At 36.4% G+C, this 23,758-nt stretch overlaps 2 protein-coding genes, 1 non-coding gene and 1 pseudogene across 3 annotated transcripts in view; 3 read left to right on the top strand and 1 right to left on the bottom strand.

Moving 5' to 3' along the window:
* LOC120872609 (zinc finger protein 383-like) overlaps window positions 1–23,758 on the top strand; it is a 261,148-nt gene that overhangs the window by 103,999 nt on the left and 133,391 nt on the right. The gene's annotated exons all lie outside the window — the stretch shown is intronic.
* On the bottom strand, window positions 1,635–23,683 carry ZNF568 (zinc finger protein 568). The gene is given in 7 exon segments (XM_040252952.1): window positions 1,635–1,806; window positions 1,808–3,189; window positions 6,433–6,528; window positions 6,792–6,918; window positions 16,824–16,882; window positions 19,209–19,481; window positions 22,642–23,683. Coding segments are annotated over 6 exon segments (1,779 nt in total). The 5' UTR covers window positions 19,243–19,481; window positions 22,642–23,683; the 3' UTR covers window positions 1,635–1,725.
* On the top strand, window positions 14,304–14,419 carry LOC120873406. Its single transcript, XR_005723474.1, has one exon. It is a non-coding gene; the product is annotated as a small nucleolar RNA SNORA25 (small nucleolar RNA).
* LOC120872582 lies at window positions 17,501–18,127 on the top strand (annotated as a pseudogene).

The following is a 23,758-nucleotide window of genomic DNA, read 5'->3' as shown; positions in this document are numbered from 1 at the left end:
CTCAACAAATGGTCAAATAAAACAAGACACACTGAGAGAGTAGGGATCATTAGATCATGATACCCTAAAATTCTAAATAAAAATCACATTTGATTTGTCACATTGCCCTCTTATTTTCAAATTTTTAACAAATAATTACATGCTTCTTGAATCTAAGATATAATTGGTTGAAAATTAAGTCCTAAATAAAGAATGTGAAAAAAAAAGCATAAGACTGATGAGACATGCTAATTTCATATTAAATAGTAAACAGGATTATCACTTTTAATTACTAATTTTCTGGAAACATTTTTGACAAAACAGTTCAGCATCTGATAGAGCACATGAATCTAATACTTTCCTCTATGCACTGTCATACCCTAACCCATAAATTCTGTGAAGTACAAAAACGATATTAAGACATCCATTATCACCATCATGTATCATTAACTTTTAAGATTCATTTTATATGCTATTCATCTCTTTTTAAGGCATAAAAATTACAAGTAAAGCTAAAAGCCCCCTTCGATCAACACCCTGAATCCTAATCTCCTGCCAGAGATAACACTATCAATAATTTAATGTGTTTTTTAATCCATTTAAAATAGTTTTACATACATATTTCAGTAATAAAAACATAGTTCTATCCTTTGTGGATGATTTCACTCCAATTTACATGAATGTTATTTTACAGTATGCTTCATCTAGATCTTAAGTTTTTTCCACTCAATATTATTTTAGATAACAACCCATGTTACACAATACAGACCAAGTTCATTACTTTTAACTGCTGTATACTATTCCATTATTTTAATATCACATTTTATTCATTAGCCCTTCAATATATAGGTTGTTTTCTATCAGATATATATATTTCTTATGCATAGTTGTGAATTTCTTTAGGGTGTATATCCAGAAAAGAAACTACAGGGTCCTTTTAAAAAATGTTTCCCTGCCTCAAAGTCACAGACAGCATCCTGTTATTTCCTTCCAAGAAGTTCAGAGTTTGGCTGTTCACATTTCAGTGTTCAAATCCTCTGGAATTCTGTTTCTTTATATGTTGTAAGGTTGTATGTAATTTTATTTTCCCCAGTATGGAGATTCAAGTACTCCAACTATTTTTATTGACTAGGCTGTTCCTCCTACTGATTCATGATGTCATGCCTAATATACAACTTCGCATATATTTACAGGTTTATTTCTAGGCATTCTATTCTGTAAAACTTTTCTATCTACCTATTAATGTACTAATATTACACACTATTAAATGACCATAACTTCCCTATACATGTAGTATACGGTAGAAGGTATGTCCTATCTGTTCTTTTTCAATATTATCTTAGCAATCCATAGACTTTTATTTATAAGGTTTAGAATCATTTTATAAAGATCCTAGAAAATTCCTGTTAGATGTTTGGAACTCTAGCAGGTCTACAGATTAAGTTGGGAAGAACATTTTATAATATTGGGTTTTTCCATCTACATTCTCTCCTTTACTCCAATCTTTTGCCCTTCAATAAAGCTTTACAATCTTTTCGTAAGAATCTTGTTCATTTTTTGAGATTATGCCAAGATATTTTAAAGTTAAGTAAAGCTTGGGTTGAGTTTAAAAGAAAGTCTTATTCATTTAGTACACTCGGCGTTTCTCACCTGTATGACCTCTCTTATGTATAGAAAGGGATGCTCTTTGAGAGAATGCTTTTCCACATTCATTACATTCATAGGGTTTCTCACCAGTGTGAATTCTCATATGTATAATAAGTAATGAGCATTGAGAGAAGGCTTTTCCACATTTATTACATTCATACGGTTTCTCCCCTGTATGACTTCTAACATGAAGAGTAAGGGATGAGATTCGAGAAAAAGCTTTACCGCACTCATTACATTTAAATGGTTTCTCTCCAGTATGAATTTTTTCATGTTCAAGGAGGTTTTGTCTCTGACTGAAAGCTTTTCCACATTGATTACAATGATAGGGTTTCTCTCCAGTATGAATTTTTTCATGTTCCGTGAGATTTGATTTCTGACTAAAGGCTTTTCCACATACCGTACATGCATAGGGTTTTTCACCAGTATGAATTCTCTGGTGTCGGATGAGGTTTGACATCTGAATGAAAGCTTTCCCACATTCATTACATTCATAAGGTTTTTCTCCAGTATGGATTTTCTGATGTGTAATGAGATTTTCTTTCCGGCTGAAGGCTTTTCCACATTCATTACATTCATAAGGTTTCTCAGCTGTATGATTTCTCATGTGTACAGTAAGGGATGAACTTTGAGAGAATGCTTTTCCACATTCACTACATACATAGGGTTTCTCACCTGTATGACTTCTCATATGTATAATAAATACTGAGCACTGAGAGAAGGCTTTTCCACATTTATTACATTTATAGGGTTTCTCCCCTGTGTGACTTCTCATATGTAGATTAACAGATGACATCCGAGAAAAAGCTCTACCACATTCATTACATGCATAAGGTTTCTCACCAGTATGAATTTTCTCGTGTTCAATAAGATTTTGCTTCTGGCTGAAGGCTTTTCCACATTCCTTACATTCATAGGGTTTTTCTCCAGTATGAATTCTCTCATGTTCAATGAGATTTGATTTCTGGCTGAAGGCCTTCCAACAATCCTTACATGCATAAGGTTTCTCTCCAGTATGAATTCTCTGGTGTCTAATAAGGTTTGACATCTGAATGAAAGCTTTTCCACATTCATTACACTTATATGGTTTTTCCCCAGTATGAATTTTTTGATGTGTAATAAGATTTTCCTTCCTACTGAAAGCTTTTCCACATTCCTTACATTCATAGGGTTTCTCTCCAGCATGACTTCTCTCGTGTCTAATGAGGTCAAATCTATGACTAAAGTCCTGTCCACACTGATTACACTTAAAGGGGGTTATGACATGGGATGAGCAATGGTAAAATGGTTTCCCATACTTATTACATTCATAACTTTTCTTTTTTATAAAGCCTTTCTCATAACTAAATAAGTCTAAACTATGTTCAAAATCCTTATCAAGTGAGTCACATTCGAAGAACTTTTGTCTTGAAGTAACAATGTTTGAGTCCAGAGGAAATACTTTTGCAACATTTTTATATTCAAGGGCATTTTCCTTAATCAGAGTTTTCTTGGAGATGGATGTGACATTCCTCACAAGGGTTTCCTGTTGCTTCTTCATCTGTTCATCAACTTTCCAAACTTCTAAAACGGAGGACCAAAAATTATTACTTTTGAATATTTCTCCTACTGCTCCATTGATAACATTTCAGAAATTTGCTAAAGTGGGGGGACTTCCCTGGCAGTTCAGTGGTTAAGACTCTGTACTTCCACTGCAGGGGGTGCAAGTTTGATCCCTGGCCAGGGAACTAAGATCCTGCATGCCATGCAGCACAAACACATACACATACACACACACACACACACACACAATGGAGGATTTAGGTACTTGAAAGGCAGGGAGAAGAGTGGGGCTGAGAAAAAAGGGATGAATTTAAAGTCCGGAGTTACATACTGATTTGAAGGCAGGAACACATCTACATCATGAAGGTACATAAAGGAAAAAGGAGTCCATATGTAATTTAGAACTAGTTTCAATAATGTTCTTGAGGGCTGGAGAAGAGGAATTATATAAAACACAGTTCATAAGGAAATAAGAAAAAATAAACAAATGGAGGAGAAATCAGAATCCTTTAGAGAAGAGTAAAGAAGACATTTCTAAGAAGGGTGATCCCTAGGATCAAATACAGAAGAGACGTTCCTGTTTCAACATGGTGGAATTAAACATCTCTATCTTCTCTCCTCTCTGCAAACATGAAGAATAAACAGAAAAAGAAATATGTGTTCAGTTATACTAAAAGGCAGCTAAACTGCAATTCCAAAGTATAAGGAAAGTCAGAGGATAGACAGAAATAGGTAGGAAAGAAACCAAGAAACAGTGGCTGTTATTTCTTGTCTCAGAGAGAAAGCATGGTGAACAGAGTTCTCCAAAACAGAAGGCACACCCTGTGGACAGAATGAATGAGTCATTTTTTACAACAATGGAATCTGGATGTGTTAAGTCTGCCTGGTGGAACATAATCATCTTGTTCTGGCCCTGTCAAAAGGTAGGAAAGACAGAACTAAATAGATGCAAATATCTGCAGAGATGCAAATGCTATTATTCTCATATAAGCAGGATATTGACATAGGAAGGTAGAAGAGAAATTGAATGTTAGAGAAAGCATGCAACTGATAATCTCTGATTCAGAAGAAGTAAAGGATAAACCAACTCTTAACACAAAACTCTGTGTGACAAAGGAAGTTGATACAAGCAACAGAGGCTTCCTACTAGCTCAGAGTATTTTTCTGGACAATCTCCAACACTTTTTCAGTAAACAGTGGGTCCAGCAGAAAAAATCCTTATTCAAGGATGAGGAATGACAGGTATTCAGGTCTATATGACACTACAAGAACCAAAATATATGAGTATAAAAGCTGAAAGGAAAAACTGATATTGACTGATCAATAAGCCTCATAAAGTTCTAAAGCTTTAAAGAAAAACAAACCTATGGGCATCCAGACAAACAAATCAAGTCATGTATGAAGGAAAACAATCAGGCTTCAGATTTCTCCAAGCAACATTCAAGTCCAAGAAGCAGTAGAGGACTATCTAAAGTCTTCAGGGAACTGTCTACAAAAACCTCTAGAGAAGACAGTGTGGCCTAAGAATTTTATACATAGCCAACTATCAACTAAATATAAAGGTTTTTTTTTTAAAGATATTTTCTTAATTTCAAAATCTCAGGAACTCTAGTTCCCACTAAATTATAAGCTCCCTGAAGACAGGACTTTGTTTTTTTTTTTTTTATTGTTTTATGCCCATGTCCAGAATAGTACTTTATCTATATTGTTACAACTATTAATGTGGTTTCCTTTTCCTTATATCTTCTACCTGGTTGTTCAAGTATACATGAAAACAACTGATTTTTACTTGTTAATTTGATACCTTACCATATCACTGAATTCTCTTTAAGTTTGTTGAAGTTGATTCTCTTGTGTTTTAAGGGATATCATCTTATCATCTGTAAATAAAGATGGTTTTATAGGGTACTTTCCAATTCCGTTAGCATTGCTTTTTTTCTCTTGTCTATTACTTAGGTATAAACTTAGCAAGAAATTTACAAAAGGTATAAAGGAAACCTTGGAAAGCATTTCTGAAGGGTACAAAACAGGCAGATCCGAACAAAGACAGAGAACACGATCTTGGATAGAAAACCTTGACAGTATAAAGATGTCAGCTCACTGAAAGTTCATTTATACTTCTGACACATTCCCAGCAAAAAAATCCAACAGGTCTTTCCCTGGAAATAGATAGTTAAATCTAAAATTTATACAGTGAAGGGGCTTCCCTGGTGGCTCAGTTGGTAAAGATCCACATGCTAATGCAGGAGATATGGGTCAGATCCCTGATCTGAGAAAATCCCACATGCTGTTGAGCAACTAAACCCGTGCGTCACAACTATTGAGACTGTGCTCTAGAATCCAAGAACCACAGCTACTGAAGCCTGAGTGCCCTAGAGCCGGTGCTCTGCAACAAGAGAAGCCACCACAATGAGAAGCCCGTGCACACCAAAGAAGAGAAGCAAGCCCCTGTTTGCTGAAATTAGAGGAAAGCCCGCATAATAACAAAGACCCAGCACAGACCAAAAAAAAAAAAATTCCTTAATTCCTTTAATAAACTGTTCCACCTGAGAATAAAAAACACCAATAAACAAAAAATAAATTAAAAAATAAAATTCACATAGTGAAATAAACAAGAATAGTCAGCACGACTCTGAAAAAAAAAGTGTACTTAACTTGGAAAAAAAAGGGACTGAATGTGAAGGGTAAGAGAGAGACTCACTTGTTAATGTTACCTTTTGGATTGTTAATATTTTTCAACCAAGGATGCATATATTATATTTCAAAAAAATTAAAGGAATGAAAGGTGTGAATAAGCAAGGAGGAGGTAACAAACTGTAAATCAGAGACTTTCAAGCTATATTGGATTGTTAGAGTTGTGAAGTTCAACAGAAAGTGTGAGTATTGTTACAAAACAAATCTGAAGCTTTTCAAAATAGAAAGAAGAAAAGAAATGAAAGGGAATTTAACTCAAATACTGAACACACAAAAAAGAAAACCTGTGACTACAAAGGAATGAGAAAGCTTAAGGATCATAGAAAGGGACACTAATCCTGAAAGTAAGGCTGTAAATGAGCTAGGAAGTTTTAGTATTCAAAATTTGAAAAAAGGAAGAGAGCTGCAACATAAGAATAGTATCTAGGAATGTCACCATAATTCAAGGCATTCATATCTTCTGTCATTCTGGAAGACTTAAGCAAATCTTGGAAAATGTGAAATGGCATCAACCTCCTGAACAACTGCTATGTGGCTTTCTCATTCAGACCTGCCTTTTCACTTATTCACCTGGACAGGGCCTCCCAAGCATTTCTTCTTCTACCACCCATGGCTCCTCTTCCTGCTCCAACTTGAAGATCACATCTGGTTTGGTGACTTGACAACCTATTTTGAGAGACAGCAAAGGACCTGAATGTTAATGCTGGAGACAACCATCCAGATCTTGGGTTGAGTCCTTGGGACTGGAGGGCCTATGAAAGATGATGGAGGAACTTTCACAATGACACAAAATAATTAGCATTTACTCTAAAGACTAGCACATACAATCATATGAAGAAAGGAAATGCTAGTTAAAGACATATGGCAAGTTGAAGTCTTCACGTATTTCAAAAACAGAATTCTGTGTAAGACTGCAAAGCTACCCTTACCCACTGTGACTAGGTTGCTGTAGTTCTCCAGCATCACATCACGGTACAAATTCCTCTGAGCAGGTTTCATTTGCTGCCATTCCTCCTGGGTGAGGTCCACGGCCACATCCTTAAATGTCACTGTTTCCTGTTAAAACACAATTTGAAGTCATCAAAGCTAAACACTGTGGTCAAAACATGCAAGAACTCATTTAGATAGTATCCAGGGATCAGATACCATATATTAAGTTTTCTAATTTCTAAATACTTAATTTTGTATTTATATTGTGGGAGAAGATATACCATAATAGAAATACCCTGTAGGAATGTGTTATTACTGAATCAGCAAACTTATTAATTCATCATTTATTTTGCAGGAAGCTGGAAACAGTTGTCACTGATTTGTACTAGGCTGTGAAATAGATGACACAGATATGATTCACAGGCTCAGAACCTGTCCAAGCAGTTGTGTGTTCTAATAAGAAAGAGGACATGGGAATAGTAGCGAAGTAATAAAGACAGAAGGTAAACGGGTAAATAAATGGTGGTACACCCAGATAAAGGAATATTACTCTGCTAAAAAGAAATGTGCTATCAAGCCATGAAAAGACATGGAGGAATCTTAAATGCATGTAACTAAGTGAAAGAAGCTGAGCTGAAAAGGCTATCTACAGTATGATTCCACTATACGACATATTGGAAAAGGCAAAACTATAAATAGAAACAGTAAGAAGATTAGTGGATACCAGACATTGGAGGAGAGGAAAGAAATGAGTAGACAGAGCACAGAGGATTTTTAGGTCAGTGAAAATATTCTGTATGATACTATAATGATGGATACATGTATATATGTGTGTGTATATGTTAGTTGCTCAGTCACTTCCGACCCTTGGTGACCCATAAACTGTAGCCCACCAGGCTCCTCTGTCAAGGGAATTTTCCAGACAAGAATACTGGAGTGGGTTGCCATTCCCCTCTCCAGGAGATCTTCCGGACAGAGGAATCAAACCCTGGTCTCCTGCGTTGCAGGCATATATATATATATACACACACACACACACACCACTCTTTACCAATGAGCTACCAGGCAAGCACCCATATTTATACACACACATATATATACATGTACTTACATTTGTCCAAATTCATAGATTGTACAACACCAAGAGTGAGTCTGAATGTAAACTATTGGACATTGGGTGATCATGATATGTCAATATAGGACCATCAATTGTAACAACTGTACCACTCTGATGGGGGATGTTGATAATGGGGGAGGCTATGCACATGTGGAGGCAAGAGGTATATGGAGAACCTCTGTACCTTCCTCTCAACTTTGCTGTGAACTTGAAACTGCTTGTTAAAAGCAAACAAAATATATATACATATGTAAAGGGTTACAAACCATTACCAAGTGGGATTTATCCCAGGAATGCTGATTTAACATCTGAAAATAAACTAATGTAATACACAATGCGGACAGAATAAAAAACAAATTCATATGATCATCTCAACAGCTGCAGAAAAATCACTTGACAAAACCCAATACTTTTTCATGAGAAAAATGCTTACACCTGTTAAAAATAAGACAACAGGGCCAAAAATGGAGTCACTCATGCTAAGCCTCACATCACCAAACTGAGACTTAATTAGTTTCAGCCTCTGCTAGAACTAGACTATTAAACTAGTCAAGCAGAAATCACCTGATGATCATTAGTGAAGTAATCTGTCTGATAGACCCTATCATCCCCTAAGGGAAAGTAATCGGGCCAGGACCAATCTGCTCTTTGCTATTGTAACTTCCTTGCCCCTCTCCCTCTGCATGTAAAATTAACTTGGTATAGCTCCTCAAAGTTCCTGTATATCTGCTAGATTGGAAGTTCTCTGACTCATGAATCATGAAATAAAGCCAGTAAGATCTTCAAGTGAAGAGGAACTAAAAAGCCTCTTGATGAAAGTGAAAGAAGAGAGTGAAAAAGTTGGCTTAAAGCTCAACATGGAGAAAACGAACATCATGGCATCTGGTCCCATCACTTCATGGGAAATAGATGAGGAAACAGTGTCAGACTTTATTTTTGGGGGTTCCAAAATCACTGCAGATGGTGACTGCAGCCATGAAATTAAAAGACGCTTACTCCTTGGAAGAAAAGTTATGACCAACCTACATAGTGTATTGAAAAGCACAGACATTACTTTGCCAACAAAGGTCCGTCTAGTCAAGGCTATGGTTTTTCCAGTGGTCATGTATGGATGTGAGAGTTGGACTGTGAAGAAGGCTGAGCGCCAAAGAATTGATGCTTTTGAACTGTGGTGTTGGAGAAGACTGTTGAGAGTCCCTTGGACTGCAAGGAAATCCAACCAGTCCATTCTAAAGGAGATCAGCCCTGGGATTTCTTTGGAAGGAATGATGCTAAAGCTGAAACTCCAGTACTATGGCCACCCCATGCGAAGAGTTGACTCATTGGGAAGGATTGGGGGCAGGAGGAGAAGGGGACGACAGAGAATGAGATGGCTGGATGGCATCACCAACTCGATGGACGTGAGTTTGAGTGAACTTTGGGAGTTGGTGATGGACAGGGAGGTCTGGCGTGCTGTAATTCACGGGGTCGCAAAGAGTCGGACACGACTGAGCAACTGAACTGAACTGAACTGAAGATCTTCAAAATGCACTCAAGTTGAATTTGTATTTTAACACACCCTTTGACTCGGTCCATGTACTCCAGTGATCAGGCAAGTGAAGAGCTTGCCCCAGGAAGCTGCTGCCCGTTCACCTGAATGAACACAACCTGGAGGAGCTAGGAGCCCATGCCACAGCCTGTGTCAAGACCACGCGATCTGCAGCCCAAAGCACAGCCCAAAGTCCACAAAGGCAACCTGCGTAAGGATAAAGACCTGTTGTTCTACTCAGATAAGAAGCAGAAAAGCTGAAAAGAAACCTGATTTAACACATAGTTGATTGAAAATTTTTCAAAGAAGTAAGCTCTCAAAATGAAACCGGATTTAGATATTTTTACTAGTCAACAGGCTGTAGAATCCAACATCATGAGTTCAAATCCTGGCCTCAAAATTTACTAATTTTGTGGGAATTCCCTGGAAGTCCAGTGGTTAGGACTTGGTTCTTTCACTGCCTTGGCCCAGGTTCAATCCCTGATCAGGGAACTAAGATTCCCATAAGCCTCTCGGCATAGCCAAAAAAATTTTTTTCTTTTTTCTTTTTCTTTTTTTAACGAATTGTGTAAACTCAACAAATAGCCAAATTTGAACCTCATCTGTAAAGCGGCATTTTCCTCAAAGGGGTGTTATGAGGACTAAATGAGACCAAAAAAATGTGAAAAACGCAGAACTGAACCTAGCACCCAGTAACCATTTAATAAATGTTGAGGAATAAATAACCCTTATAGGGCTTCCTTCGTGGCTCAGACAGTAAAGAATGCACCTATAATGCAGGAGATCTGGGTTCGATCCCTGGGCCAGGAAGATCCTCTGGAGAAGGAATGGCTACCCACTCCAGTACTCTTGCCCAGAGAATTTTAAGGATAGAGGAGTCTGGTCCATAAGGTCTCAACTAACAGTTTCACTTTTCATGGAATATGAGCCATTAAAAAAACAGGGAACAAGAAAAACCGTATTTTTCACTACCTCTAGTAAATACCATTAGAACATTTTTCCCACTAACTAGTGTATGAGCATAAATTTCATATCCAAAAAGACTTGACAGAAACTGTAAAAGAAGTAACAAAAGTAAATATGGGTTAATTTCTAACTGTATACAGTGATGAATCAGTGCTTTATAACAGTCTATTTTCCTAAGATATTGATGCTGTTTACATGTTTATATGCCAATAATTCCATCTTTGGAGCAAGGAACAAAGGGGATTGTCAAAAAACATAAATTTAGTTTGTTTCATTAAATTTTTGTTCCTTTTCCTATCAGACAGAACCAAGAAAAAGATGAGAATCACCCTAGCCCTGACAGGAAGCCTTAACATTTCCAGGAGTAATGGTAATCACAGCAGTCTCCTTCTCCTTCATTTTTAAGATACTTAATATGATAAATCTTTTTCAAAAATAAAGTTTACAGTGAAGGCATAAAGGTAATTACGTATCAATTCTATGGTGTATATGCTGACTGGCAACTTTTGGTAAAAGGATATTTTTTCCTTAAAGTTGTACAAATATTAAATAAATGTTATTCTTTCTAAAACTTGGAGCATAACACACAGTATTTTTTCATGTTTTTTTCTTGGATATTATATACATTTTTATTTTCCAAATGTCTTCTACACTCAGCTTGAACAGAACTGCCTTATTCTAAAAGGCGTATTTAGAATATCTGAGATTTCAATAAATCTGAAGATTAAAGAGAATTCATATTGATTTAATAATGACAATTTTATTTTTAAAAAGTATATATTAAAAATTTACTCAAACCCTCTTCTAGGTCTCAGTAATGTTTTAAAGGTTTCTTTCTCCCATATACATCTTTTTTTCCTTTAGGATTTTGTTATTACTCTTAACATCTTTCTTCCATTTTATTTTATTCATTTTTAAAATTTATATATTTTTTGGCTGCCCCACAGGGTTTTCAGGATCTTAGTTCCCCAACCAGGGATTGAATTTTGACCATGGCAATGAAAGTGCTGAGTCTTAACCACAGTACTGCCAGGGAATTCCCAGCTTCCATTTTATTTCTGAACTGGTTGTGGTTTGTATTAATACATAGAAATGCTATTAATTTTTGCATATTAATTTTGTGTCCATACTGTTTTGAATTCTCTTGTTTCATCTTCAGGTATACACACACATAAATGTATCCTCTAGAAATAATAATTTTGTATGCACCTTCCCAACTTTTATCTTTTTTCTCTTTTCTATATGTATATAGTGGTGGTGGTGGTGTAGTCGCTAAGTCATGTCCAACTCTTGCAACCCCACAGACTGTAGCCTGCCAGGACCCTCTGTCCATGGGATTCTCCAGGAGAGAATACTGGAGTAGGTTGCCATTTCCTTCTCCAGAGGATCTTCCCAACCCAGGAATCCAACCCCAGATCTACATTGCAGGAAGATTTTTTACTGACTGAACTATGAGGGAAGCCCTATATGTATACAGAATTTTAGTAAATAAATGTGGTAACATTCCTGACTTTAGTAGGAATATGTCGCATTTTTCACAGTAAATATGATTCTGGCTTTTAGCTTATTATGTACGTAGAATGATTTTTTAAAATATCATGTTAAGGAAGTATCCTTTTACTTCTATTTTATAAATATATCCTCCTAAAAGTCTCACATTCTGATTTAAGAAAAATTAGCAGTTCTATGGAGCTGATTATATTTTTTCTTGAATAGGATAAATTATATTAGTGGATTTTCTTAAAATGAAACATCTTTGTGATAGAAAAAAATGTTTCAATTATTCTCTGATTACAGATAGTCCCTAATGTACAATAGTTTGACTTATAAATTTTCAACTTTACAACGGAGAGAAAGTGAAGAAAATGTAGATAGCTCAAATTTTTTATCTTTTCTAATGTTAGCTATATGTAGTAGAATATTCTCTGGTGATGCTGGGCAATGGCAGCAAGCCATAGCTCCCAGTCAGCCAGATGACCACAAAGGTAAACAACCAATAAACTCTTGCAACTATTCTGTACCTACTCAGCCATTCTGTTTTTCATTTTCACTACAGTATTCAATAAATCACATGTGATATTCAACACTTTACTATAAAACAGGCTTTGTGTTAGATGATTTTACACAACTATAAGCCAATATAAGTGTTCTGAGCACACTTAGGGTAGGCTAAACTAAGCTATGACGTTTGGTAGGTTGGATGTGCAGGCTAAGTCCCTCAGTCATGTCTGACTCTTTGTGACCCTATGGACTGTAGCCCACCGGCTCCTCTGTCCATGGGATTCTCCAGGCAAGAATACTGAAGTGGAATTTGGAACTATAGCCAAATTCTTCCCTGGAGGTGGGAATCTGGCTATAGTTTGCTTCAAAATATTGCTCATTTTTTCCACAAAGGATTGGGGTCTCCATGCTGCTTGAAGGGAATATTTTATCCCCAAGCTTTCAGCTACTTGTTGAGTAATTTTAGAGGTAAAGGCAGGTTCAGTATCACTTTATATAAACTGAGATAATCTGAAATGTGGGATTATCTCCTAAAGCAAGTTTTTTGTTACCTCCGAGACCTGTTCTGTCCGTGTGGGGAAAGTTTCTATTCATCCAGTGAATGTGTCTTCCACTACTAATAAATAATTGCATCTTCTGGACTTGGGCATCTTATTAAAATTAATTTGCCAATTTTCCTCCACGTTGCTTCCTTGGTGTTGAATGGGTCTAACTAGTGGAGGAGGGGGTGACGCTGTTCTAGGATTATTCTGTAAACATGTATCACATGATTTGGTAACCTGAGCCACCACCATTTTTATTCCTTTGCTTACAAACTTTGCAATAAATTCCAAAGGGCTTTCCAAAAAGCCTTGTATCCATAATGGGTGGTTTCACATAAAGTCTTGATTACTTTCCATTGCTGAACTTGTGGAAACATAAGGTTAGATGTATTAAATATTATTATATATATTTTCAATTTATAATGTTTTAAAATTATGATGGGTTTAACAGATGTAAGTCAGGAAGGTCTGTAGTCTATAATTCTTTGCAATTCCAATTAAAATCCCAACGGCTTTTTTTCCTTAGATAGGAAATAAACTGATTTTAAAATTCAAAGAGAAGCACACAGGTCCCAAAGTAGCTGAGAAATTTCTTAAAAACTAGAACACTGTGCAGATCCCTGTCAATCAAACAGGGTTATTATAAAGTAATTAAAACAATGTAAACACATATACACACACAGAGTATAGTATTGGTATAGATGTAGACAAATAGATTAAAGAAACAGAATAAAGAGCCTAGAAATGGGCTTCCCTGGTGGCTCAGTGGTAAAGAAGCCACCTGCCAACAGAGGGGACATGCATTTGATCCCTGGTCCAGGGAAGATCCTACATGCTAGGGAGCAACTAAGTCTATGCACAACTACTGAGCCCACATACCACAACAACTGAAGCCTGCCTGCTCCAGAGCCTGAGCTCAGCAACAAGAGAAGCCACTGCAATGAGAAGCCCTAGTACCGAAACAAAGAGTAGCCCCCGCTTGCCACAACTAAGAAGCCCGAGCACAGCAATGACGGCCCAGCGCAGCCATAAATAAATAAATAAACCTTCAAAAAGTAAATAGCCTAGAAATGATTAAGCATGTATATGGTAAAAGTGGCATCACAAAGGAAGTATTTATTTAACAAACAGTATTGGAACAACTGGTCTCCTACATGCAAAAATAATTTTACTGATATAATTAGCAGCCAATTCCTACCTTGGGCCAATTACAAAATTAAATTCCATGTGGATCAAAGACTAAATATGAAAAACAAAGGTTTGAAAAGAAACTATCCCTATATTATAATATTAAGAAGGATATCTTAGAAAAGACAACATTGGCAACTCATGAAAGAAGACTTCATTAATGTTGCACAGGTCATTTCAAAGAGGGCTTATGAGACCAAAACCAAGAGCTCTTAATGTTGTGACCAAAGATTGAAGTTCTCCATAAAATATAACAGTCACTCAATTTCCTGAGGAGATAAGATTTAACCACTCATATACAGGATTGGTGATATAGGAAAGTAGAAATAAATGTCCCCCAAGTTTAACAACAATAAAAATTAATGTTGCATATTAATTTTGATTGAATTCTTATTGTATGTCATACCTGTCATAGGCTAGATATAACTATTCAAATTTAAAGTTTATATACGATAAAAGATGCATGATAATATGTAACTGACAAATTAGAAGATACCTGCATAAATCCTAATGCTGAAACAGGCATTCTTAAAATTCCTTAATTTCAAGTAGAAAAAGGATTAACAACATAAAATGGACAAATAATATGAACAGTCAATTGGCAAAATTTACATTTCTTCACTTAGGAGTTGGATTTCCATTTGTACGGTATCATAAGAGGGTGGTCCTAGAGTCAGGCTAAGTGGGTTTGAATCCTCTTTATTATATACTTCATGCATGAAGTTATGAAAGTTTCTTAATCTCTGTGCTTCATTTCCTTTTTCTGTGAAAATTAAAATAATATCGACTTCACAAGCTTCTGGTAATGATTACAGGAAATAAGCTATGTAAAGTTTATAGCACAAAATAACTAATACATAATAGGTACTCAATAAAGCTATTATACTTATTGCTGTAGAAGATTTTTTTACCTGCTATGTAGTCTATTCAAATATAAATAAAAGCAGCCATGGAATATAATTTTAACCATATTCTAGAATGAATTTAGGTCTACATGTCCAGAAACATAGGCAGTCCATTTCTAGTTGATAATCCAGACCAAAACGTCTGACTCTGGCATCTGAGAGGAACTACATAAATTTTTTGAAAGCTTAGAGTATCCTATATGTAGATCCCCACTCGTTAACTCCAGGTTTTTACTTTCTAAAGAAAACTCACAAAGAACTATTTGGAATCCTCTAAAGGATAATCATTACCCATGAACTCAAAATACATCTAAAAAAAATATCTATCTATACAAATCTGACAGTCTGTTTGTGACATTTTTATATTTTAAAGTATTTACTGGCCACTTGCATTTTTTCCAACTGCTTGCTCATGTTCTTCACCCAATTATTTATATTCTTAATTACTGATTTTTAAGAATTATTAGTTGTTTTCTTTTTAATTTTTGGCCACATGCTGAGGCATATGGGACCTCAGTACCCCAACCAGGGATTGAACCTACACCTGCCACAGTGAAAGGTGGAGTCTTAACTACTGGACCACCTGGAAAGTTCAATATACTTTTATGTTACAAAAAGTGTTTACAGTTTTGCCTTATTACAGTGTTTATGGCAGGTTTATTGAAGAAAAGGATTACTTTTGTGAACATGAATAAGGCATCTTCTCTTTTATCAGTTTTATATGATAAACTAAAAAAGTAGGCCAATGAATACAGTTAACAAAAGAAAGTGATATAGATAATAATTATTAACAATATTTATCATTTATGGAGCACTTACTTGTGCATTTAGCCCTCCCAATATTCCTATGGAATAGGTACATTATCTACATTTACAGATGACATAACTAAGGCCAAAGAGATAAAGAAACTTGCCCATAATCATACACTTAGTAAGTCCCTCAGCCAAGATTTGAACCCAACTCTGTCTAGGCCCAGAAAAATCACTCTGCCAAAAGGAGAAATAACTGGATGAGTCACATGATCATACGGTCAATAGAAGTGCATATGTGTGTTTCAAGATGGAAAAGATACGAGCTGAGAAAAAAAGAGCCAGTAAAGTGGGAAATATTTAAAATATAAGAGCGTGAGGGATTCCAGAGTTGGAAACAAAAAGAATCAACAGTAGAGGAAAATGAGTCATTTTGTAAAAATATGAAGAATACTGTTATCTTTTGAGACCATAAAAAAAAACATGAAGAGCTATGGATATCAGAACTACAAAACATTTTGTCATAGAATATTAGTATATATTATAGTTCAACTTTAAAAATCTCAACTGAAGAAAATATTAGATTTTAAAGAAGTATTCAAATTACTCTGCCATATAATTCTAATTTTAACCTATGACCAAGAAAGACTTTTAGTAAACTGAGCTTAAAATCATTAGAATTATGGAATTGTTTTGGATTTCTTTTTGATCTGGGTGTCAATGAAAAGTTTTTTTCTTTCCTGAATTATAAGTTTTTTCCTCAAAAACAGTGTAAGCTATCAGATGAACTTTATGTTTCAGTTTGCTTTTGCTTCTCCAGATCATATTCAAATTTGAACTCAAGTTTTACAACCCTGTATGGACCTGTTTATGCATAGCCATATCTCACATCTCCCATGGTTCTGATCTTCTAGCTGTGTTTCTCCTTACCATGATTTTTGACTCATTTTTTTCCAACTTACTGGTAGATTAAGGTAACTCATTGCAATTGGTTGTAAAATAATACAGGAAACAAATACATGCTTAAAACATACAAGAGAACTGGCCATATCCTCTTCTTCCTGGAAAAGGGCAGAGTCTGGAGAATGCCAAGCTGAGGAAAAAGAAATAAAAACCTATTTACTTTAAAGCTCCAGATAAAGGACTACAGAAATCTTCAACATCAGCTACAAGATTACCTGTAACGACTCTCAGAGCTTTGAGAAATATTCACCACCACCAGGCTACAGACACACTGCAATGTACACAGATGGCTTATAATTTAATCCTATAGAATTCTATGGGAATTTCTAGAGGGCTAAGTCTAGGGTGCCCAATGAATCTATTTCCATAGGATCCTGATATAAGGATCCTATTCCTAATAGGAGACATATTAAGTACATAATAATAAATAAACAGAGATTTAAGAATTAAATTATTTATGAAGTACTATAAAGAATGTGGAAAAGCTTTAATCATATACAGGTTATAGGCACTGTGGAATATTCATATGATGAAATGAAATACAGTTATAATTCTAAAGACATTTTAAAATAACTTAATTGACATTTTTTACCCTAAAAAAATCAGGTCCTTCAGGTTAGAAATCAAAGACTGAACGCTTGTATTTATTTCTGTTCTCTCTGAAACACAAGCAAAATTAAAGAAACAAAAGAAAAAAATCTCACAAGGACAAAGAATATAGAAGACTTTGACAGATAAGAAATGTCAACACTTCCTTTTCCAGTAAGCAGCCTCAGGTGACCTCTAAAAATGGTGGTCTATTCACTCGACCCAGAAAACCCCACAAAATCATGCAAATCAAGAGGTTCAAATCTTTGTGTTTACTTTAAGAACACTCGTGAAACTGCCCAGGCCATTAAACGGTATGCATATCAGAAAAGCCACCAAGTATCTGAAGGAGGTCACTTTAAAGAAGCAATGTGTGCCATTCCGTTGTTACAACAGTGGACTTGGTAGGTGTGCGTAGGCCAAACAGTGGGGCTGGACGCAGGATCAGTGGTCCAAAAAGAGTGCTCAATTTTTAGTGCACATGCTCAAAAATGCAGAGAGTAATGCTGAACTTAAGGGGTTAGATGTAGATTCTCTGATCATTGAGCACATCCAGGTGAACAAAGCCCCCAAGATGCAGCACAGGAATTATAGAGCTCATGGTTGGATCAACCCACACATGAGCTCTCCCTGCCACACTGAGATGATCCTTACTGAAAAAGAATGGATTGTTCCTAAACCAGAAGACAAGGTTGCACAGAAGAAAAAGATATCCCAGAAGAAACTGAAGAAACACAAACTTATGGCCCGGGAATAAATGCCGCAAAAAATAAATGCAAATAAAAGTTAAAAAAAAAAAAAAGAGAGAGATGTCAACAAAATTTTGAAAGCTAGAGAGCAGACAGACGACTGGTTTCTAACTTAGAGAAGGGTGAAGCTTAACTGAGCTTCAGGTTGGGGAAACCATGGCAGAACACTTGAAAGCCTCAGGAACAGAGGCACTAGTTACTTCTGCAAGCAGGAGATTGGGATGGGGCTGAAAAACAAGGAACTAAATATAAGGTGGGGTTGAAGCAATGTAGAGAAAATAAGGGAATTAAGTGAAAGTTGTCAGATTGAAAGATGAGGTACTCCACTCAACTTTTTCCCTTTGTTTGCCTCCCAGTGTTCCAGCTTACACTCCTCAATCTGCCTAGGACTTCTTGCTGGGAAAACTGACTAGCTCAAAAGAAAATGCATATAGATCCTGACACTGGTCAACCTTCAACCTCCAACAAAACACCATATTAGAAAGAAGGGAAAGAACAGTGGGTGGGAGTCAGGATGGGGAGAGGGTGATGAGGAAGGGGTTAGGCAGAAAACACCTCCACCTCCACTGTCAAAAGTCAATAGGAAATATTTAAAACAGAAATAAAACATTAGCAGTATGAGGATGTTATTCAGGAAAGCAGAGCTGAATACCAGAATATCCAGAAAAAAAATGTTCCAAGTAGTTGCTGATGGCTAGTGGGCAGAGGGTATGGGAAGGAATGGAACAGGAAACTTTTGTGTTTCTTTTTTTTTTGAAACTTTTGTTTATAGTTATATATTTAACAGCACTTTAAAAAAAATCAAAATGTATTTAAGAGAAATATAAATTACATGAAAAATTTATTTAAAAAGCACTTATCAAGTGAATAAAAACCATCGACAAAGGGACCTCCCTGGTGGTCAAGTGGCTCCATGGTCCCAAAGCAGGGGGCCCAGGGTTAATCCATGGTCAGAGAACTAGATCCCAAATGCCTCAACTAAGACCTGGTACAGCAAAATTATAAAACAAAATAAAACATGACAACAGTCAATAACTTGTGTAATTTCTTGGTAGGAGTACTGAACTTCTCTTTTTACATCCTCTCTCCTAAATTCTGCCCATCTCTGAGCCACCTCACCTGTCCTTTCCATCCTCCGAGTCAAACGCTTCATTGTCACACTGCTACTGTTGATCTCTGAAGGTTAAAATGTCGTTCAGTCCTTCCACAATCCATACAGAGGGGTTAAGATAGGGTGCAGGTCTAGCAATTCCAGGGTCCACTCTATCTCAGGACTCCCCAGCTGGTGGGGAAGGTCTCAGATCAGGAGGTCTCCTTCCATAACAGATACCTGCTCTTCATGCTTCTTTCTCCTTACATCACAGATCTGTCTTATCTTTGTGGAGCCAGGACCTGTGGGTTTATGATATAAATTCAATTTACCTCATGTCTTCTCACTGCATCCCTATCCCTATGGGAACCAGCTTCAAGGTGCCCCCAGGGATCACTATCTTCTGGTATTCATGTTTCTCATACACCCCTCCCACACTGAATAGAGTTGACCTGTCTAACCAATAGGATATTGCAGAATGACAATGTGTGACTTCCAAGGTTAGGTCATAAAAGACATTGTTGTTTCTGTCTTGCACATTTTTGGATCATGTACTTTGGAAGAAGCCAGCTACCATGACATGAAGATATTCAACCAGCCCTAGGGAGAGGCCTGTGCCAGCCACCAACACCAATTTGCCAGCCATCTTAGAAGCAAATCCTCCAATCCCCATTAGCCTTCTGATGACTGCAGCTCTGCCAACAACTGACTGCAACTTCATGAAATACCTGAGCCAGAATACCCTCCCCACTTCCCACAAAAGCTGAGATAATGTGTTTATTGTTGTTTAAGCCACTAAATTTTGAGTTACCTTATGATACAGTAATAGAGAACTAATATAGGCCCAAACAACTGACTTCCTTGCTTCTAATTCACAGTCCCTGGAGTCACTGCCCAGAGATACTGAGATAGCAGGAGTTTGGAAGACAACTCAGACTCAGCAACTCATGTTGAACCAATAGAAACACCAAGAGTCTAGAAACAAAGGGGATAAAAATAGTCATGTTCACATAAGATCTCCTCCCCAAATATCTTTTGTGAGCATAAAGGTATAGGCCTAATGCAGTGACAGATATAAAGCTGAGTCAGAAAACATTCAGATTTTCAGGAACCCCAAACTTGGAGTGAAAGAGATCTGCATTAAAAGTCCAGCTATTCCATTTCTTATCTATCTGGACAACTGAGGTAAATAAGAGTTGCAATTTAGAATTCCCATACTCATTTGAAATGAGAACTATACTCATGTCACAGTGACACTGTCACATGACATTAATTTATCATCTATGGTAAAAAAAAATCATATACAAGAGAGGAGACTAATCCTTGTGCTGTATGACAGAAAAGAAATAAAAACAGAAAAAAAACATTCAATTATAATAAATTTTGAGAAGCATTATGCCTGGGATATACTCCTAATATCCCTCACACCATTTCTATGTTTTTCCAAAGTCCATTATCACTAACAAATTATATAATTTATCATGCATGTTGTCCATCCCCTCATAAAATACATGAAAACAGGGATTTATTTTTGTCTGTTTTGCTCCTGTTAGTAGGTGCTCAGAAAATATGTTGATAAACTGGCATAGCCCCTAGGGAAAACAGTATGGCAGTCACAAAAATTAAGAACAGAATTAATATACAATCCATAAATTCCACTTGTGGATATATATCCAAAAGAACTGAAAGTATACAACAGGTATTTGTATACTCATGTTTGTAGCAGCATTATTTGCAATAGTCAAAAGATAGAAACAATCCAACTGTTCATTAACAGAGGAATGGATAAACAAAACATGGTATGTACAATCAATGAAATACTATTCAGCCTTAAAAAGGATGGAAATTCTGACACATGATTTAACATGGATGAACCTTAAAGAGATGCTAAGTTAAAATAGTCACAAATGGACAAATACTGTATGATCTGGTATACAGAGTACATAATGAGGTAACGTCAAATTCACAGAGACAGAAAGTAGAATCGTGGTTGCCTGGAACTGGGGGAATGTTAGGAACGGGGACTTATTATTTAATAGGTACAGAGTTTCTGTTTCACAAGATAAAAAAGTTCTATGGGTGGACAGTGGTGATGGTGGCATAGCAATGTGGATATAATGCCACTGAACTTGAAAGTGGTTTCAAGAAGACTTGAAAATGGTTAAGACAGTAAATTTTTGTAGGTTTTTTTTTCCTTTATTGAGGTATAACTGATTCACAAAAAACTGCACAAGATTAGTGTATATGTCCTGATGAGTCTGGACATATGTATCTATGATACCAATACCGTGACCAACGTACTAAACATATCCATCACCTCCAAAAATTTCCTTGTGCTGTTTAGTTTTTTCAGTAACAACACTGAACATGAGACCTACTCTCAACATATTTTAAAGTGCATAATACCATTTTAAAAATATAGGTACTATGTCATACAGGTCTCCAAAGTATATTCATCTTACATAACCGAAACTTTGCACTCACTGGAAACCAATTTCCCATTTCCCTCTCTCCCAGCCCCTGGCAATAACCATTCTACTCTGTTTCTTTGAATCTGATTATTTTTGATAGCTCATATGAAAGAATTTTATTTTTGATAGCTCATATAAAAGAACTGTGTAAAGAAAAAAAAAAAAGAACTGTGTAGTATTTGTCCTGCAACTGGCTTCTTTTACTTATTTCACAATGTCCTAAAGGTTCATCCATGTCGTCACAAATGACAAGATTTACTTTTTTCTTAAGGCTGAGTAATATTCCAATGTATGTATATGCCACATTTTCTTTATCCATTCATCTGTTAATAGAAAGATGTTTCCATATCTTGGCTATTTCAATAATGCTTCAATGAACATGGGAGTAAGGATATCATGACAGCAAATTTTATGTCATTTGTTACATTCTCTCTACTTTCCCATAATTTTAAATACACACACATACACACAGAGTAGGCCCTTGAACAACATGGGTTTGAACTGCCTGAGTCCACTGATACACAGGTTTGCTCTCAATCAATCATATTACAGTACTACTACACAATCTGAGGTTGGTTGAATCTGCAGTTGCAGAATCTATGATACACAGAGCCAACTGTAAAGTTCTACTTGGATTTTTGACTGAAAAAGAAGGGGAGGGGATTCACATCCCCATACTGTTCAAAGGTCAACTGTATATCATGGGCAAATGAAATACTACTAATTTCAGGTAATTAAAATTAGAGGAAAGCAATATAGCAGATAAGAAAAGAAATGGGTGGATAGTTTGGAGCTCAAGTGTTCTAAAATCTTATTTAGTTTGTGTTTTGATAAACATGCATGTTAAAAATTCAAGGATAGGAAACCAAAGAGAAAAAAGGGGGTAAGAAAAGGGGATAAGGTAAACCTGCTCAAATAAAAAGGTGGCATAATAGAAAATAAAGCAAATTTTTATCAGCAACCACAATAAACGTAAATGAATTAAACTCACCTATTAAAATAAGTCAAACAGGATAGAAGGGGGGAAAGCCCAGCAATATGCTCTTTATAAGACAGACCTGAAGTATAAAGACATAAAGGGAAGGGGTTGTAAAATGAAATTCCTGGAAAATACTGTAACAAAACCCGAAAAACAATATTAACAGACAAAAGAGAACTGTGGACTAAAAGACATTCACCAGGATAGAGAGGCATGTTTCCTCATGATGCAGATTGAAATCTTAGTCCCAATTCTTCACCCACCTCTAACAGGATTAGACATTCACATTTTTTGCCATCTAATTTTGCCTTGCCCTCTAACTGTGGGTATAATTAATGTTAAGCTCAGGCATCTGTAACATTAGTATACTTGGGAGCAGAGGTTTTTATGATTATCTTGTACTCTGGTGATCCACCAAGAGAAGAACATGCCCTGGTAAACACTGTCCTTTTTTCCTGAGTTGCATAAAGAACACACGTGGAGCAGGTCTGAGTGGATTCTGCAGCCCAGCCCCCCAGGCAAGCCCAGCCTACATAACCTGAACACAGAGATTCTGCAAACCTGTGAATAAGAGAATAAATACTTGCTGTTGCATGCCACTGAGTTTAAAAGTGGTTTGTTAGGCAGCATTACTATGATCACAATAACTAATACAAATAATAAAAGAAGCCATAGGAAGATGAAATAATACATCTGAAAAAGATCACCAAGGGAAACTGGAAAGTAACAGAACAGGGCTAAGTATGGCTAGGGGCGGGGTGCAAAGAGGGCTGGGAAGCAGACTAAGGAAGAATGACCAATGGGGAGGAAAGACCACGTGAAACCAGATACAGAAATTTCTTTCAAGCGGTTGCCAATTACGCCAAAAGGCGACAACAGAAGTCAACTGAGGTAAGACAAGAACCACTACACATCACAATCACAAACATTTCGTCACATTCACACACACTGTACATCTGTCTGATAATCACACAGACAACACCGCACGTTATCATACATCACAATCACAAACATCACATGACACAAACATCCCATCGCATCACACCCACATAACCACACCCCTCATCATCCTCACATCACAGTCTCTCTCTCTCTCACACACACACACAGCATCGAAAAGCCACAGACC

The sequence above is a fragment of the Oryx dammah genome, unplaced genomic scaffold (genome assembly GCF_014754425.2).
Source record: "Oryx dammah isolate SB20612 unplaced genomic scaffold, SCBI_Odam_1.1 HiC_scaffold_13, whole genome shotgun sequence".
Classification (NCBI taxonomy): Eukaryota; Metazoa; Chordata; class Mammalia; order Artiodactyla; family Bovidae; genus Oryx; species Oryx dammah.
This window is presented reverse-complemented; position numbering and strand designations above follow the sequence as displayed.